Source organism: Leopardus geoffroyi, chromosome C2 (genome assembly GCF_018350155.1).
Source record: "Leopardus geoffroyi isolate Oge1 chromosome C2, O.geoffroyi_Oge1_pat1.0, whole genome shotgun sequence".
In the NCBI taxonomy this organism is placed as follows: Eukaryota; Metazoa; Chordata; class Mammalia; order Carnivora; family Felidae; genus Leopardus; species Leopardus geoffroyi.
Window position 1 is genome coordinate 11,485,041 of NC_059333.1, and position 19,502 is coordinate 11,504,542.

Below are 19,502 nucleotides of genomic sequence, written 5' to 3' on the forward strand. Positions count from 1 at the left end.
GGGAGCTTCGGCTTTTGAGTGGTGGAGTGACGCCACCAAGTTCTTGGGCTTTCATTAAGAAAGCCACCTGGGAAACACTCTTCAGTTTGAGAGGAAACGTCTCACTTGTCACCTATTCTCACCAAACTGTCCTGTCAATGAGTCAAAGAGCCCAGGAGAGAGGAAGGCTTGTTCTTATTACAGAGCAGAACGCAGCCCTTGCATTACAGGGACTTGTAGGAACTCTCACGGAGCAGGGTCTCCCCTAGAATTTTCAGGACATTCCTCTCTTTTAAAAAAAATTTTTTTTTTAATGTGTGTTTACTTTTGAGCGAGAGAGACGGAACGCGAGCGGGGGTGGGGCAGAGAGAGAGGGAGACACGGCATCCGAAGCAGGCTCCGGGCTCCGAGCCGTCAGCCCAGAGCCCGACGCGGGGCTCGAACCCACGAACCGTGAGATCGTGACCTGAGCCGAATTCGGATGCTTAACCCGAGCCACCCAGGTGCCCAGGACCTTCCTCGCTGTGGGGATATTAGGATATCGTTTAGAGCTGCAGTTGTTAGACGCATCCCACACTGTGCAGTGGTGTTTGCAGGGATACAAACATCGGGCTAGGACATCAGGGGGACACTGGTTGCCCCCATCCTCTGAACATCCCTTTCAGTCACAATTTCCCTTGGAGAACATGATGGATGCTATGAACTCTGGCCCCAGAAAACTCACATGTACAACACACACACACACACGCACACACACACACATACACACACACATATTTTGCACACAGTTTTATAGGGTTCACAGGCCCTCTTGAAGCTTGTTCGTGGATCTCATTCATTCATTCATTCATTCATTGGACACATGTTTACCGACGTCCTGTCAGGAGTCTGGCACCAACTGCTGGGTGCTGAGGATTCACAATGAAAGAGGAGAAATGTCTGCCTCCAGAGCATACAGCCCTCGGCTGGGGGTGGTATTAGTTCCCACAGGCCGAAGGGATACCAACCCCCACCAAGCTGAGGCTTGTGCGGCCCCTCAGCCCCCCGGGGCTGAGAAAGCATTTTTGGTCGTCATAATGACTGGAGGTGCCGGCTGGGATTGGGTGGGGCTGGCCCGGCAATACACAGGACAGGGAATTGCCTTCCCCGAATGTCAACAGCCCCCCCACTGAGAAACACTGACATTACTGGAAACTGAAAGCCCGGCCAGGTTGACAGCTCTGAAGCAAGGATGGTGCAAGTGACCCGCAGATTTGCTTAGAACGACTGAGGAGTCGGAAACAAGGACCCGGGAGGAAACATTAACAGGAAATGGCTTGCTTTGGATTTCAGAAGTTCTGAGTCTTCAAGTTTTACACGGTATGGTTGTTGTTGTTGCTGTTTTAAGTTTATTTATTTATTTTGAGAGAGAGAGAGCGAGCGCACAAGTCGGGGAGGGGCAGAGAGAGGAGGGGAGAGAGAGAATCCCAAGCAGGCTCCGCGTTGTCAGTACAAAGCCTCACGCGGGGCTCGAACTCACGAACGGTGAGATCATGACCTGAGCTGAAGTCAAGGTCCCGACTCTTAACCGACTGAGCCCCCTGGCTCCCCTACATGGTACGGCTTTGAAGAAGCCCGGAGCCCGAACAACAGCAAAAGGTCTAGAGTGGACTTAGGCTATTAGTCCAAGAATTCCTGGTCCGGGGCCAGTTTGGGGTGAATTGGGGGTCTGTTGCACATGGAAGGGGGGGGCACGAGGAGGTTGCACGGCCTCCTGCTCTGGGCAGCTCCAGCATTCCCGTCCATCCACCCAGAGGACCCATGTCAGAGCTGACCCAGCTGACAGGTGCCATGTGACTCTGGGCTGCTTGCCGCCACAAATTCCACCCCACGCCGTCCACCTACCAGCCTGCCTGGAGGCAGGGGGCTGGTTCAGATGGCCTCTCCAGGCCCCAGCGTACAACAAAAAGCAAAGATTTTGTGGGGAGATTCGTCTCAGCATTGTATGCCAACAGCGTTGGCTTTGAATGGTCTTTTTAGCTACTGAACCGACCCACACGATGCTGTTTTAAAAGTTCTTGCTGCTGGATGCCAGACCAAGAAGACCATTACAGGCTGGAAATAGGTACTTTGAGCTAAAAAATATCCTTTCTTTGAAAATTTAATATTTAGAAAAACAAACGAGTTTAAAAACTCCATTTTTCAGAGCGGGGTAAATGGAAAAGACATTGCAAATAAGAGAGTTTTCTTTAAGGGTGGAGGGACGTGGTTCTTCTCTCCTTTGGGAACCAGGATAAACATGATTTTCTGGCTCCCTTTCCCGGGGAAAAATGAGAGAATAAAGCAGAGCAAATAACTTTTCACGGACATCTCCGTGTGATGAAGGGATTCTTAAAACGAACTATAATCCACTCACAGCTGAAATAATATTGCAAGCGACTCTGGGCACTTAAAACCGATCCCTAATTACAGCCCACATAAAATTCCCAATCTATGTGCTGTCCCTTGTAATTGTGTGTAGTTAGACACATTCACAAAGTGGAGAGTAGCCGTGAGACCCCTTTGAGAGTAGTTGAGTCTGGGGCACTGGAGAGAATGTGGGAAAATCTTACCCAAAAAGTCATCTTGTCACCTCAATGGGACAACGTTCATAGGAACAGCATAATCTAAATAAATTGCTTTATTGCAACAGTAGTACATAAACACATGCTCGATGTAAACAGTTCAAAGCATACGGAAGGACTTAGGGTACAACCGGGGCATCGCCCCTCTCATTCCCAACCCTTCTCCTTCCGTTCTCAACAAGGTCCATGATTTTAAAAACCAAACCAGCCCCCACAGCAAGCCGGCCACTGGACAAACCAAATAAACAGGCCTCGTTCCTGTTATGAAAGGGCCAAAATATACTCTAAGATGGTCAATAAATATTTATTAAGTTCCTACGAAGCCCAAGAGACACAGGAATGAGCAAGGTAATGCCCTTGTCCTCAAGGAAACTCACAGCTGGGAGGGAGACGCGAACATGGAAATTAAATTTGAAATAGCAAGCAGTGAAGAACGTTCCTGCAGGTCTGCGAGGATGGTAGGGTCTGCAGGGCTCAGAAGTACATGCTCCTTGTCCCGAGGGAGGAAGGCTCTGCGAGGAGGTCCCACTTGTGTGTGTGTGTGGGGGGGGGGGGGGGTTCTGCATCAGGGAGGATGGGGCCATTATGTTGGGGGTGTGGGGCCAGTATGCCAAGTAGGTGCAGGGACACTATGGAAGATAAGGTGGGAAGCGGGAAGGCAATAAGGTGGGCAGTACAGGACATCACAGAAGGCATAATGCCAGAGGGGCCAGGTGAGAAATCCCACAATATGGAAACTCAGGCAATGGTTTTTCACCTTTAAGAGAAAGGATATACCAGTGTCTGTGGGGACATTCTGCCCAAATTCTCCGGCTAAATGGCCTCGCCCACCAGGATACCTGTTGGAGCTGGAGCTCCTGTCTACACCGAAGCCTTCTCCAGGGCGGGCCTCAATGGAGGGAACAGGGGCCTCGTGGCTCTCATGGCTCCTGCCAGGCTACACTGGATTTTTCTGGGAAAATGAGTCTGATTGCATTGCCTTCAACCTCCTGGACAGAATGGCACATGTGGGATGGCTTGTCATGTAGGAAAGGCTGCCATGGATACAACATAAAGAAGGTTCTCCGGCCAGAGCACTCCCCCCTCCCCCGCTCTCCCCCCACAATCCCATTCTCTAAGCTGTGAACTTGTGCGCTCCCCCTGTGCAGCTGTGCTTGGAGCTGGGACTTGGTGGTGAATGAGGCGGGCTGGGTCCTTGTCCTTGGGGAGCCCTGGTCTACCAGAGGCTCGGGCATCCCACCTAGACTCTGGTTCTGGCCAAGGCACAGGAAACTCACAAAGGGCATCACTGCAAGCTGCCCGTCCCTGAGACCTCAGCGTTGAAGTCCTTAAGACTGGATTCTTATGGGGGTTTAGAGGAGCTGGATGGGCATGGGGACCTGTAGTGGGGGGAGGGGGAATGTCACCTGATGGCACCAAAGACCCCCCCCCCCCGATGCCTTATGTCCAACTGAACCCAGGCAGCCCTCTCCGGCCTGTCTGGGGGAACTCGCTAGACCCATTAGGCTGGGTCCCTCTGGGGGCTTCCATTCAGCCACACTCAGCATTAACCCCGTAGCTTCAAAGGGTCAAGGTGGCTTCCAGAAGAATAACAATTCTTCTAAGAAGGGGAATCCAGTCTACATGGGGTGCCAGGCAGTTTAATGACTATTGAGAATTCGCAAAAATCAAATTACTCTCAGGGATAGGTTCTCTCTTAATTTGCCATAGGTCACTTTTAACTAAAGACATGGCGTTCATGGCTTTATAACGGATGCTGGGATCCCTGGTGCGGCCTCGAGCATCCCACGGTGTGCCCTCGTTCGCTCATTCCTGGCCCCACTGATGTTACCACCTTTGCTTTCCTTTCTTGCCGAGCTTCTGCTTTCAATGCCCACCACCCTGCGGTATCTCAGGGACCCTCAGCAGCGGCCGCAAGTAAATCCTTCGGGTACACAAAGCAGGCTGGGGTGTTAGAAGTACAGACACGTGTTTATTGGAACGAGAGGCAGTGGGTTTCACTAGAGGGACCTGGGAATATCTTCCGGAGAAGCAGGGATTTGGCTTGGACTCCATCAGGCACATGGCAGTTTCGGGTGGGGAAGTAGCGAGGGATCCAAGTAGAGGAAGCGGTTGGAGAAAAGGGGAATAGAGAGGAAGCAGTGAGGAGAGAAAGCAGAAGCTGGGGTAACAGGGAGTAAAGAAAGTCAACACGGCATGCTCGCGTGAGCCACACGGTTCCAGGCGCTGTATGTATGTGAACTCACAGAGTCCTCACCGACAATCCTGTGTGGCAGCTACTATGCCTATTCTCCCATTGAACAGACAGGGAAACTGAGGCACAGAGAAGTTAAGTGACTTGCCAAAGCCTCAGTTAATCAATGGCAGAGGGGGTCCTACCCCGGAGTTACTGTTCTGAACCACCATGCCTCCTGCCTTGCTGGGAAGGTGATGTATTAGTCAGCCAACGCTGCTGTAACCACGTCCCACAGACCACGGGGCTCACACGTGAGAAATGGAGTCTCACAGCGCCGGAGGCAGCAAGTCCAAGATCAAGGTACCAGCAGGTCTGATTTCTTCTAAGGTCTCTCTCCTTAGCGGGCAGGTGGCCATCTTGTCCCTGCATCCTCACATGGCCTTTCTTCTGTTACAAAATCATTGCTGGTGACTCTTTGCGTCCAAATGTCCTCTTCACATTGGAGGTAGGGTCCACCCTAATGGCCTCATCTTAACTTAATGACCTCTTTAAGGTCCCAGCTCCAGAAACAGTCATATTCTGAGGTACTGGGGGGAAGGGCTTCAACGTTTCAATCTGGTGGGGGAGGGGGACACAGTTCGGCCCGGGGCGGGGGGGGGGGGGGTACAGTCAAGGAGTTTGAACTGCAGAGTGAGACGTCTACATTTTTGTCTTGGTTGCAGAGCTGGGAAAGGTCCGGGCCGTGTCTCGGAAGGATCGCGGTGGCAGCTTCACGGAGGCTGGGTGAGGGCTGTGGCCCCTGAGAATGGCTGCATGTTTGGAATCACCTAAGGAGATTTAGAAGGCCCGACGTCCCTTCGGTAGCCCGGACCAATCAAATCCACCTGGCCGGGGTTCCGCCCGGGCCTCTGTAACATGTGGAAGCTTCCAGGAGGCTCCCACGTGCAGCCCAGAGTGAGGACCACTCCATCAGAGGGAGCCCCGAAATCAAGACACCTGGTGCGGAAAGGGAGCAAAATTCAGAAACTAGATCTGTCCAGGCTCATGTAGCACGAGAGCGTCACAATTGTTGAACCGATTCCAGACCCAGGTGGGTCCCTCAAGCGACTTGTCCAAAGGGAACTATGGTTGTAACCCAGAATGCCGTCCCTCCGTCCATGGCCTGGAGCTCAGACAAGCCTCTGACGCTGTGTCCCTGGAGGTCACACTGCCGCCACCTGACCCCCAATGCTAGGCATAGAGCTCAAAAAGGTCACTCTGCTCATCGGCCTCCTTGTATCGATGGGACAGCGGAGTCCACAGGTGCACGGTGACTTCTGCTATCAGGAATAAGCCCTCCGCTCTTGCTGTCTTGGGAGATGGAGACCCACAAGAAAACCAAAGAGTGGGCCCGAGGGTGGCCGATCCCCGTTCCTCTCCCGATGCATTCCCGAGAGACCTGGCTGTGAGGATGGTCTGGTCCGTGGCGCCCGAGGCTGTTGGGCCGGCGGTAGCCAGGCTGGGTCAAGGCGGCTGTGTCTCCTCTGACAGTGACCCTTGGCTGGCCAGTCCCGGGACCCAGCTCTGGCGGTCCAGCGGGGCAGGCATCCTCCTCGTCCCAGTGGAACTTTCTTCTCGAGGGTCTAAGCATAGCCCGGTCCCCTGCGGTCTCTCCTAACTTGGCAAACTGACCCCGGTGGGACACAAGAGACAACCTGAGCCCGGGACATTTCCTGCTCATTTCCAGCAACTGCATAGCTGCGCTCAGGTCCCTGCTTTCATGGAGCTTCCATTCTAGTGGGGGAGACAGAAAACCAAATACACGCATAAATATATGGTAGTTAGGGCGGTTATAAGAATGATGAATGACAATTCTTTTGACTACTAAGCTCATTTCCAGTCCCAGGGTCTTCTCACGTGAATTTATCTTTTAAGCCATGGTGGCTTCCCAAACACAGCTTTGTGCAGGGTTCGAGGTCACATGCAGCGCAGAGACTGAGCACCGATGTGTCCTTTCCTTGCAGCCTAGATGGGGAGGAAGGAGCGAGACCGTCCACACAGGGCTCCTGAACGACCGCCATGGGCAGTCACGACATGCAAGGGTGCAAGGTAGGCGCTGTCCTCTGGTTCATAAGCTACCGGGGAGATGGGGCGTCGCACAACAATCAATCGTACAAGGGGAGGTACCATTGCTACTTGTAAGTGCTGTTCAGGTGTGGGTCTTTGGGGGATCCGGCCTTGCCCCGCAGGGAGCTCACAGCCTTGGGCGGGAGATGAGTATCTGTGTGTCTGTGCGTGTGTCTGAGTCTTAAAATCCACTCATCTTCACGTATGATGAGTTACTAGCAGCTCAGCAAAGAGCTGAGTCACGGCGAGTGGGTGGAGCTGGGCTGGGCAGCAAGGAGAGGAGGAGGGGGAAGATGGGAGGACCAAGGTGGAGAAGACAGGGAGGCGGGGCGGGGTGGGGGGGACAGGCTGTAAGGCGGGGAGGAGACTGTGGTGATAGCAGGGAGGTGCAGGTCGGGTAGGACGAGACAAGCAAGAGTGGGGCCGGACAACGGGTGTCCACGGATCCCAGACCGATGACACTCTGGCAGGTTGAGTGATGGGATCTCTAGGTGGGGAAAGGCCCCGTGTCCACGCTGTCCACACTGCTCATTTCCTCCCCAGTTCACACCCAGCATGTGCGGACCAGTGATGCAGGTGGGCATTTCCATCAAGTGGTTTGGAGGTCAGAGGAGAGGGTTTTCAAGAGGGCGTCTTGGAAACCCACTGCAGCAACAGAAGCCTGGACCGCTGTGGAGGGTCCTCACGGTTACTCAAAAGGGGGCAGAGAGAATGTGAGATCGGGATGGTAGCAACTAGCTCTGGAAGGGGCTCAGCCCAGGGCTTCCCCTCTTCAAGCATCAGGGTCCCCTCCTGCAAGCTGGAGGCCCATGTCCCCTGCACCTGCCACACCTTTTGGTGTTAGAAACCTGGAAGGTGTTTGGATGACGGCAGCCGTCTATGGGTTCCACCAGCAACTCAGAAAGGAAGGCGCCGATCAGGGAAGGCTTCCCTGAGCAAGCGATGACTGAGCTACGCTAAAGATGAAACACAAGGAGCTCTCGATGAGGAGAAGGGCAGAGAGGGGTCCGGCCGGATGGGCTGGAGAAGGGAGCAGATCAGGCAGGGCCGTGAGGCCCAACTGCGAGATTTGGGCCATTATCACTGGGAAGCCCTGGATGATTGTTAGCGGATTGCAACTTCCATTTTTAAAATAGCTCTCTGCCCACGGGGTGGAGAAGAGGCTGGAAAACAGTGAGACTGGAGCAGGGACGGGTTAGAAGGCTGATGGTCCTGGGGCGCCTGGATGGCTCAGTCGGTGAAGCGACTGACTCTTGGTTTTGGCTCAGGTCATGATCTCACGGTTTGTGGGTTCAAGCCTTGCATCGGGCTCCGTGCTAATGGTGTGGGATTCTCTCTCTCTGCCCCAACCTTCCCCCCTCCCCCCCTCAAAATAAATAAATAAACTTAAAAAAAGAAGAAGAAGGCTATGGTCTTCATGCAAGGACGGGAGAAACTTGGTCACCCTCAGGGCCTTTGCGCTTGCTATCCCTCAGGCTTGAAACACGTTTCTCCCTGACCTTTGCCTGCCAACTCCTCTGCAGTCAGACCTCCACCTCTCCACAGAGGCCTTCCTGGGCCATCCCATCTGCGATAGCCCTGGCCCTCAGTCACATCCTGGCCCATTTCATCCAGCAGCAGCTGAAATGACTTATTTGTGAGCTGGTGTTTTCCTCTGGCTCCTACAAGCTCCATGAGAGCAGGAGCCGGTCTGTGTCTCACTGAGCACAGCCCTGTCACCTGGCCCCGTGTTCCTTGGCCACGACTCTCCTCTCCGGGAGTGCAGGAGAGGAGGTGCTTGCCAGGAAACGCAGGCAGGCTGGACCCCTCCTGGTCTCCCAGGAGCTGTTGACACAGCAGGGTGGAGGGGAGGGGCAGGGGAGGGAGTGGAGAGGACTGGCAGATTACTTCTGCCCCTTGAGGATGGGGTGAGGGCTCCTACCACGAGGGAGCCCGTGACACTGGAGGGTCGTACTGAGGACTCAGATGTGGGGGTCTTCCCACAGCGGCCTCAGAAGGACAAGGTAATGCCCCACAGAGGAGAGGGTCATCCTGGCTTCCACTTCTCTGCTGGGACAGATCATAGGGTTCAAACTCTGCCGGAGGCTTGGCAAACAGACCAGACGCATCCCAGACCCAAAGCCGTGGATGCTCAGAGGCATGTCCGGGTGTCCGCGACGGGGCAGGAGAGAACTCATCTCCCAGTCTTTAAGTGTGCTGGAGACGGCGCTTTGGGGTGCCCCCCACCCTTGTGACACATGTCCCTTATCCAAGCTGTACGGTTGCTTAAAAACAAAACACAAAGAACAAAAAGAACGAGCTCCTGGCACGTCTGGGGGCCAAACATTCCAGTCTTTCTTTGCTGGCGAGAGAACACAAGGCCACAGAATGCAGAGATGAGAAATAAGGGATCCAGTGACTCAATGCATGTGTGACAGGTTTATTGTGGGGCGCTGCATGGGCCTGCCAACCGGGTCCACGGACGTGACATTTAGAAGCCTCGCACATTCCATTTGCTCTGTCGGCCTCCCTGACGCCAGCCGCGTTGAAACACAGGGCAACTTCTCCCATTTGCCAAGCGTCCGCTGACGGGGCTGGGTGTCACCGCACATTGAGGGAGCATGAGGAAGGTGCTTACTCCAACACAGGTGGGCCTCCCACTACTGGAGAAAAGGGGACCCCGATTTGTGCACAAATGAATGAGATGGCTGAAGGTTTTAAGGAAGCTGTCCAATCTTTTCTCTGCAAAATCCCTTATCTACAAAAGCACTGCTTTCTGTAAAGTCTTAAAATGCACACAACCTTCGGCTGTCTCGGTTTATTGCAAGAAAGGAGGAAGCCAGTTAAATGGATTCCTTCATGCCCAGGATTAGGTGCAAATGCCTTTTCTCTCCTGTAAGAATGACAAGAAGGCTATTGTCTGTGGGGGGGCTTACTACCTGCTGGGTACAATTATTATCCCTCCATATGTAAATGAGGAAACTATAGCACAAAGGGGTTAAGTCACTTGGCCACAATCACACAATTAGGAAGTGGGAGAGCTGGGATTTGAACCCATGTCCCGAACCACCACCCTGTATCCCTTCCTGGCCTCTATAAAAGCCCAGGGTACCTTTACGTCGGACTCCTCCATCGCCACTATCTGCCTATAGGAAAATAAAATACTCCAAAACTTTAAGAGAAATGGAATGAAATATTACCCTGAACTTGTAGACAGGCCGTGTTAGTATCTTTGGCGCCATGTTTTTCTGGCAGAGGCCAGCCATGGAAACGGAGACGCTAAGGCAACCGTTCCCGGGGTGGCACTGAACACGGGCGTCTCTGGCAAGCCTGTGTCTTTGGAAGATCCTGCAGTGGGGGTGAGCAGGACTAGAAGGGTTGAGGAGGCGGCTGCGTCCTGAGCCTGAGCACTGAGAAGGTGCCACAAGGTGCCGGCATCGGGCAACAGCTCCTCCACCCCCCAGCTATGAGTGAACCACACACGGAATGGTCTCCACCTTTCCACACAGACAGTCGTGGTTATGGGAGGCGGCTGGTGCTGAGGTGCTGCTGTTCTCACGTGGCACAAGGTCAAAGGACTAGCTAGGGAGAGGGAGAGGGGCCTCTGAGAACGTCACGCTCTCAGCTCACAGCGCAGGGCTAGTGCGCACGGCAGCTGGCTCTCCCTGATCTGGATTTCGTGGACCGATCGGGGAGCGGGGGGAGGGGGGAAGAGGGGGAGGGATGGGGGTGGGTAGGTGGGTGGCATCTCTCTGCATGCACAGGCGCGCGTGCGCCCACCCCTCCCGCCCCTAGACCTCCCCCCACTTTCCTGGTGGGGCTTGGAGTGCGGCGGGTGGACCCGTTGAGCTCCAGTGTGTGTGACAGGGGACCAAGAAGGGAGGGGGCAGCACAGGACGGAGGAGGGGAAGAAACCAGGGGAATCAAGTCGTTCAACGGAGTGAAAACAGGCTCCGTGATGAAAAACGTTAGATAAAGTGCTTTTGCCCCTTGTAGGTCACTCGGGAGCAACTACACGAAGAGGAGGATCTGCCCAACTTTAAAAAACGACGGGCAGAGTCAAGGGGACACTTCCTCTTTCGAGGCTTGCAACATCACCCTGACCTCAGGTGCCGGGCAGATGTGGGAACCGCAGCGGTCCGCCTCAGCCAGAATCTTCTATAGCGTGATGGGTCTGTTTTCACCACCCCACCCAATATTACCAAGCTAAAGACGGAGGCGTGTGCGCGCGCGCGCGCACACACACACACACACCCCCAGCCTGTTGACAACGTAAAACAATAACCTGGTAGTTTCTGAGAGGTAGTGTGTGTTTAACAGCAAGTTGCCCTGGTATAATTTTGTAGCTGATTTTCACTTTTGACAAACAAAACCTTTTAATTTTTTTGTGAATCAAATCCTATCATTTAAAAATGACCGAGGAGGGGCGTCTGGGTGGCTCAGTTTAACATGGGGCTCTTTTTTTTTTTTTAATTTTTTTTTTCAACGTTTATTTATTTTTGGGACAGAGAGAGACAGAGCATGTACGGGGGAGGGGCAGAGAGAGAGGGAGACACAGAATCGGAAACAGGCTCCAGGCTCTGAGCCATCAGCCCAGAGCCCGACGTGGGGCTCGAACTCACGGACCGCGAGATCGTAACCTGGCTGAAGTCGGAAGCTTAACCGACTGCGCCACCCAGGCGCCCCGAGGGGCTCTTGATTTCAAGCCAGGTCACGGTCTCCCAGCCCTTGAGATAGAGCCCCAAGCCCTGACAGTGTAGATCCTTCTTGGGATTTTCTCTCTCCCTTTCTCTCTCTCCCTGCTCCTCCCCTGTTTGTGATCTCTCTTTCTCTCTCAAAATAAATAAAAATTTAAAAAATAATAAAAATTAAAATGTCCAGGGAGTTTTTAAAGAACTTCCTTGGGGCGCCTGGTTGGCACAGTCAGTTAAGCATCTGACTCTTGATTTCGGCTCAGGTCATGATCTCAGTTAGCTCGAGCCCCATACTGGGCTCCACACTGACAGTGCAGAGCCTGCTTGGGATTCTCTGTCCCTCTCTCTGTCCTTCCCATGCACTCTCTTTCTCTCAAAATAAACTTTAAAAGATAGTAAAAAAAAAAAAAAAAAAACAACTTTCCCCCGAGTGGCAATGGAACCCTTTGAGATGGAATAACTACCCACCAGGAAACATTCTAGAAACCTGGCTTTTTGTGTGTGGAATTTTCTTAAAGAAAAGCCCAAGAGAATTCTGGCCGAAGTGAAATAGTGAAATATTCACATACAGCTATCGTGATCTTTGACCTCATTGTGTTCCCCTATCCCACCAGATCCAAAATATCAGACATTTTGAAGACTTGGGGTTTTTTTTTTTTTTTTCCTGTGCATTTTGGGACCACTGGCAGTCAATGTAGTTTTTCATAAAAATTCTCTTGGGATTTTTGGAACTAAAAGGAATGAATAGGATTAACGTATACTTTTGCTAGAAGAAAAAAATGAATATTCACTCTCAGGAATTAATTTTCAATTTGCCAGGAAGCAGGGCTGTGATTTGTTGGGCCCGTTCCCCAACTGTGATCTGGGTGGCTGCCTCCCCGACCCCGTGCCAGGGGTAGACCTGGCCCAGAGGAAGGTTGCCACACCCTGGCATCTCTGGTCCTTGGCCTCCTTCACGGACCAGATGAGCAACAGACCCCAGGAGCAGCCCCTCCCAAGAACACAGTTGCTGTTGCGAAACTCACAGCTAAAGGAAAGGGGCCTGCAAATGTACCTCGGTATCCTCTTGGGGGGTGATGTGGTGTGCCTGGAATGGAACCCCCAGTGCCTCTTCCTCGTGTATTAATTGCTCAACCCACTCGTTCAAACAGGCATTTCTGAGTACTTAACCTACTATATGCCAAGGTGGGCATATAGCATATTGAGCAACATAAATTGCGGTTTTATAGGTGAGAGGTGGGAATATTGGTGATCCCATGTTTTAACCTACCACTGAGAGGGTTTTCTTAAGCTGGTATTACCAGGGTTTTCTTCGGATGGGATCAAAGAAGGCATAGAGAGAGAGCCCAGTTGCCATCTGCTATGGGAGACTGGATCTGCCTAGTCCCCTTCCAGAAACAGGGCAGACACCAGTTTCTGCCATATGTGTAATGGTGTAATATTTTTTACTTTACAAAGGGAAGAATCCTTCCTTTACATCAGCTTCTCCAGGACACCCTTTTTACGCAGAGGCAGCCCAGGCTCTGGCCCGCTGGCCGCCACTCTGTTCCCGCTCTGCAGCTCTCTGGGCCCTGCTCTGCAGTGCAGAGAGGCAGCTGGCCTTAGGAAGGCAACTCAAAACTGCAAAAGGAGGGTGATCTCATTTGTACACGTCTTGTCCATATGGCGCTGTACCCACAGATCAGTTGCAGATACATTCACATGACAAATCGGCACCAATTATGAAATTAAATGATTTAATGGCCAGCTGTTTTTGTTAAACGACTAAAAAAAAAAAATCTAACATCTTTAAACTCTGGGGCCAAAGGAGATACCTAGCATCACTTTGCTAACTTAATTAAAAGATGCTTTTTCTCTCTTTTATTCAACTTCCTGTTAAGCAGATTTTCTGAGAACAGGACTAAAAGTACTTTAGTACCAAACTGCATACAATGGGGAATAGCCAAGAAGAGTACGATCAAGTCTAAAATACAGAACCAAGATTCTGGGACACTTTTTACGCCACAGACACAGAGCATGAACTTATTACATGATTAAGTTTACTCAACGGTAGTTACGGAACAAAAGCAGCGACTACCAGCAAGGCACCTATGTTAGCCGTGAACAACCAGGTGAACATTAACCACGGTGGCCAGTGGGCGGGACTGGGGTTTCTCAACCTTGGTACTGGTGACATCTGAGTCCAGATAATTCTCCGTGGTGGGGGTGGTCCTGTGCCCTGCGGTGCAGTTCACAGCATCCCTGGTCTGCACCCACTAGATGCCGGTAGCATTCCCCCTGGTTGAGAAGTGGATCAAGTGGACACTCTATAATCAAATGCAAACCAAATGGTTTGAGGGGGAAAGAGCATGTCCTGGGGGAACAACCCGTGTCCGTTCACAGACCAGAAGGAAGCCTGGAGGAATGATCTATAGAGAGGGGATTGTAGAGAGAGTTACAGAGTGCACAGCAGTACCCACCTTGACAATGTGTCACTTCAACCAAACTCAAGGCTGGAGAAGAAACATTGGCTTATATGGGGGAAGGGGTCCTGGGCAAGAGATGGGGCTTGCTGTCTTGATCCTTGCTCCACAAGTGGGGGGCAGGGAGGAGGTTGGGGACAGAGATCTCTCCACCCACCTCCTGGCCTGTGCCTAGAACAGCCACTTCTCTTTCCGGCTTCATCTGGCCCCTAGTTCTTTCAGGTCTCATGTTAAATATCACTTCCTGCTGGGAGGGTTCTCTGACCCTCTCCCTGCTGTCGCCCTGCCCGCCCCAACTGGATGTCCTGCTCAGTGGTGCCTTGCAACCATACTTCCAGCACAGGACTTATCACCTTATCACACACAGCCCACATATATTTACATGTACTGCGGTAGTTTGGTTTTCTGCTGGTTCTTCCCATTAGAACACAGACTCCATGAGGACAGGGACCCTGTCTCCAGTAGTGACTGAGCAGCACACTCTCCCCGGAGTCCCGTAGGATGCCGGACACGTGATGGATCCCTCCCCCCCAAAATAGAAACCATTGTTCAAATGAAGGGCAAAGGAGGGTCGCTAAGTGAAGTTCATGATCGGAAGCAAGTGCATGGTCATCAGAGCAAAGTTTCTTCAACACATACACTGGTTTATTTCTGCAAAGGCGACAAGACTGGCGTGTGCGAGGCAGAAACGGATGGCGGGGAGCAGTATGGAAGCCGTGAAAGTTTCCATCTCCACCCACACGTTCTCTGGATGTTCATCAGACACTTATTATGATACATCTTTCAGAGAAATGTTTTGTACCCTGAGTCCAGTCACACACCTGTCAATGTATCAAGGACGTGCACCAAAAGCCCGAAGAGACAGTTAACCGCTCAGCTGCGCGGTAGTTCTAGTCTTCAAAACCCGTCTTGTAAGGGGCCATCCTCTACTCCTTGATCAGGGAGGAGTGCATAGCAAGGTGGGGGCGGGGGGGGGGGGTTAAAGAAGACTCCGTGAGGAGCGGATGGCGTCTGCATCTCAAAGCCCAAGCGTCCCCATGGACACGTGGGCAGCTGGCCCCGGCTGCCATCTAGTCTGTCTGGTTCCCCATCACCACTGCCAGGTTCCAATATCAAAACACAGAGACATTTCCGTCTAACTTTTGTATGAAGAATTTAATTATCTATACACGTAACTAATCCAAAAGGTGGTATTACAGTTGTTAAAGCCGCAGGTTTATGTATTTATATATCTTACATTCATATCCATGAAAATACTGGAGCGCAAGGGAACGAGGGGAAGCAGCCCCCATTCTCCGCGCCGTGTGAGTGCGGGAGGGGCTCTGCACAGACGCCCCCGAGGGAGGCGTGAAAACAGAAGGTGACTTCAGGTTACAAAGGCATTAGTGGAACCGTGAGACTGTGCTGAGGCTCCCCCCACCCAGTGTCCTGTGCTGTCAGCAGCGGGCACTTTTATTGAGAGCTTCCAACTAGTGTTTAAAAGACACAACATGGCTTCAGCTACAACACATCTAACACATACACGGACCATGAGCTCCATTTCGTATTAATCTGCAGAAATCCCACAGTCTAGTTAAAAAAAATGTAAACATTGGAAATTAATTGCAGGGAGACTTCTATACATTCTTTCTTGTCAAGAAAATTACGTGTTCAAAATCGGTCATTCCGTGAAAAGTAACTGGAATAAAAACTTCATGTAACAGAGACTAAGGAGAGATTGTAGATACTGTTGATCGTGACAACCTCAGCGGCGTCGTCTACTGATTTTACGGTATGAAAACACGCAAGATTAAAAAGCCCAAACAGAAAACACCAACTCAACCAGATAAATCTGAGACCGAACAAAAAAACACAGGTGCTTTCTCCTGTGGCTACAAGGTCACTGTGCAAAATCAGATTAATGCAATATGATTAGAGCATCGTACAAGGTGGTAGCTTTCGCCATGGGAAGAACTAAGTTCTTATGTACAGGATGTATTATTACATGCTCGGCAGGGTACATCTGATACACACGAACAAGAGCCAAACACCTTCCGTTTAATTGGGGTCGTTCTACACGGCTTTAAAACAGATACACTGAATTCCTCTGCTTCCACAGCAGGGGGCGGGGGAAACCCAAACTACACAATGTCGTTGGTAACACTGGACAAAATGAACAAAGAAAATACATCAAGTCTCAGATTTATGGACATTTGGAACATTTTTTTTTTTTTTCCATAGCACACGCAGAATTCCTTGATAGTGGGTCTTTTTGCAAAACCAAAATGGCAAAGGAGTAATTTATTGATTTTTATTAAAAGGCTAAAATATATTTTTAAAAACACTTTTAAAACTATCGAAAGCACCTGTGCAAAGGTGGGGGGGAAGTCAATTCGAGTCACTAGGAAAGCCACAAAAGGACCCACTACCCTGTGTAATTTTGTAAGGTTTGCTTCTATCTCTGCAAGTCATAACTCGACATTGTCATCACGTGCAACTAAGGTAAAATGAGGTAAACTGCTCTGCAGTGAGTTCTTCTACTCAGAAGGCAGTAGGTGATCATGCTGGAAGTCACATGATCAAGGCTGCATCTCCCATCATCCCTCTGGGCAGTGATATGGGATAGTGGGTCTCTTTGAGGACTTTCAAGCCTGAGGGGGGGATGGACAACATATGATTCCTAGAAAAAGGAGGAAAACAACACATAAGCAAAACAAAACAATGAGCAAAATTCAAGCTAGGAAAATGAGTCAGGCATGTCAACAGCATGGTGCCAAAATGATCAAAAAAAAAAAAAAAGGAAAAAGGGGGGAGGGGAGGGAGGGGACATGCTACAGAAGGAATGGAAAAAAAAAAAACAAAAGAAAAGAAAACAACCCCACAAGATAAAAGTCTTGCATTACAGAAGGTCTTCAAAGAGACTGTTGCGAATGCAGCAATGGTCTAGCTTTACGTTCTGCAAACAAAGCTCGGCAGAATCAGAGCAATGCTGCATGTTTTACCGTAAGGAACCAGACAGGAGAGACAACGGAGCCGCTCAGGCACTTACATTGCTGGCTTGGGTCCATGTCTGTGGTCAGCTTCACGTAGTTGGAGGGAAAGAGCCCCACTTGTCCATTGACTTCTCCTTTCCACCAGTCGGGGTCCTCCTTGTTGAGGACGTTGATGATCTGGCCCTTGTTGAAGGCCAGTTCATCGTCGTTCTGGGCGATGTAGTCGTACATGCCGATCACCTGGCACACTGCAGAAGACACAGGGCCAGGTGAGAGCTGCCCGGCCGAGAGGCACGCGGAAGGGGCCACTTGGGGTCATCAGATATGCCCACGTGTTAGTGCTGTTCTTTCGGGACAGGGCAGAGCGAGGGCAGCAGAGGAAGATGGGTTAAAAACCAAGACGACAGCAAAATTTCACATGGAGTCTTTAGTTTGTGTAAACCCTTCCTCTTTTTCATGTGGACTTGTCAGCAGAAAATTTACACTGATGACTGAACGCTCATGGAATCATTTCTATTTGAGCGGAGGGGAACTCCTTAAAAATGCTGACTCTGGAAGCCGGGTCAGCCATGCATCCCGTGCATCCCGGGGACTTTGCTACAGCTCTCTGCTTCCTTTCTTGCTTCTTCTTTTGTCTTTTTAAGGTGGAAGGTAATTATCATCTGATCTCCCCACAAACCCAAATCTTCCTGAACAGTAAAAATCCGTGTTTTATTCTGCTCTATCTTTGTGTCTCAAACTTTTGTCTCAGAGGAGAAATTTCCACATTCAAGAATAATTTTTCTTGTCTCTTTTTCCCTCGAACCTATGGGAGGTTAAACTGCCTTCGTTTCCTGGCATTATCACACTTTAGATAAGACCATACGGTGAGGTCGTGCCCCTAATTAATCTTTTTTAACCAACCTGTATAGGGGTGTAGGTTTTTCAAATTCTCCAGCTAACTGACTCACTTCAGCAAATCCTTTCTGTGGGTTTCAACCAACCTGATGACAGGGACACTGCCAGGCATCCCCCCAAGGCGGGGAGGGTGGGGGGATCCAGCTGGCACCACACCCCTCCGCCCACACGAGGCCACAGCTCAGGCAGAGAGGCCCAGCTGGGGCTGGGCACAGTCCCGGTTTGCCAATCCTTTCGTTTCTTGCAAAGGCTGCCAAGTGTGAATCTGATTTCACCGGGATGTATGGCAAGGACACGAACGAAAATTCTGCATTTTCCACAAATGCCACCCAAGAACTGGTAGCTTTAAAGACCTAAGGCAGAATCCTGCTCCCCTGACCTCACCCGCCTCAAATATTACCAAAGCATCTAATTTGGTCTCTTCAGGCAGAAAATAGCCAACCGGCTCAGCCGCAGTGCCCTCTGTTCTTTTGAGGCCTTTAGGAGAGTGTGTGCAACATCCTGCCCAGTAAGCGAAGCCCCTCTGTTCACAGGAAATGTCACAGGGGAGTTATTTTAGTCTTCAGTGAACAGCATATTGCAACCAACAGAACCCCGTGGCCTCCAGCTCTATCTCCTGACCTATTTAGACCCCAGCCATTTATGTTTAGGAGCTCCCTTTTGTCCCCTCACCCCCTCGCCCAAATCCCAAATTAAATAGCTGGAAGGAAATCAAGAGAAAAATCTGGCTTTAATGCCGCAGCATTCATGGCTGCTTTAGGAAGAGGGTTCCAACAAGGGCCCTGTTGTACCCAGAACAGCAAAGCTGCTTAGATACTTGGTCCTTTTGAAAAACATATTCCAGATCACATTAGTTGGGTATCAGTCCCGGCAAGCACAGGAAGTGCTTACAGCAGATGTGCGAAACAGTCTAAGATACTTCAGGAGAAAACCGACTGGAAAGACCAACGTGACCTGCAGGCCATCTTCCAAATAGAGATCGTAAACCACCTACCTGCCGGTAACGCCGTCGGCTTCGGTGGCTCCGTTGGAGTGATTTTGCTCGTCCCGGGGCTTAAAAGTTTTACATAATTAGCGGGGAACCAGCCTATCTGGCGCTTTTTCCCACGTGCCTAGTAAGAAAATAATTACATCAAAATGTTTAAGAGGTTCATGATCCTTCGCGATGAAGTTTTTGCTATGCAACAGAGCACTTATACAGTTTATAGAAAACTGCAAACCAAGTGGCATTAACACAGTAGAATCTCTCACTTACTTACTAGATTATGCAACGAAAACCCCGTAGCTGAAATTCAAATTGTGGCAGTCATTGGTCAGCAAAGCCTGGAGTGTTTCTGCACGGGCTGGGCTGTGCGGATCACAATTCCGTGTGATGTGGTCTGTCCTAGCTAGAACCCTTGCTCGGGCAGCGCCGGCTCTGATGTGTTAATTTCAGGTAATGTAGAGATTATGGCAAATGCCAACATGACATACGGATTTCACAGGAATGAAAGTAGTAACAATCATAAAATACTACTAATCACAGCAGGCCACACTTACTGGTGCTTTTGATGAGTCACGTCCTGCACTGAGCAGGTTACATGTATGTATCTGCACAATGCCGGAAGGGAGAATCTTATTATTTCTCCCATTTC

At 50.8% G+C, this 19,502-nt stretch overlaps 1 protein-coding gene across 13 annotated transcripts in view; it reads right to left on the reverse strand.

Moving 5' to 3' along the window:
* The window catches only part of ITSN1 (intersectin 1), a 221,636-nt gene that overhangs the window by 32,211 nt on the left and 169,923 nt on the right, over nucleotides 1-19,502 (reverse strand). For 7 of the 13 annotated variants that reach the window (XM_045501474.1, XM_045501472.1, XM_045501473.1 and 4 more), the window contains 2 exons: nucleotides 18,863-18,980; nucleotides 17,028-17,219 (listed from right to left, as the gene is read on the reverse strand). In XM_045501474.1, the coding sequence (XP_045357430.1) occupies nucleotides 17,028-17,219; nucleotides 18,863-18,980 (310 nt within the window). Of the gene's footprint in view, nucleotides 1-2,609; nucleotides 6,532-15,135; nucleotides 16,659-17,027; nucleotides 17,220-18,862; nucleotides 18,981-19,502 lie in introns of those variants that run through there. The other 6 variants (XM_045501483.1, XM_045501480.1, XM_045501482.1 and 3 more) reach the window with 2 other exon arrangements.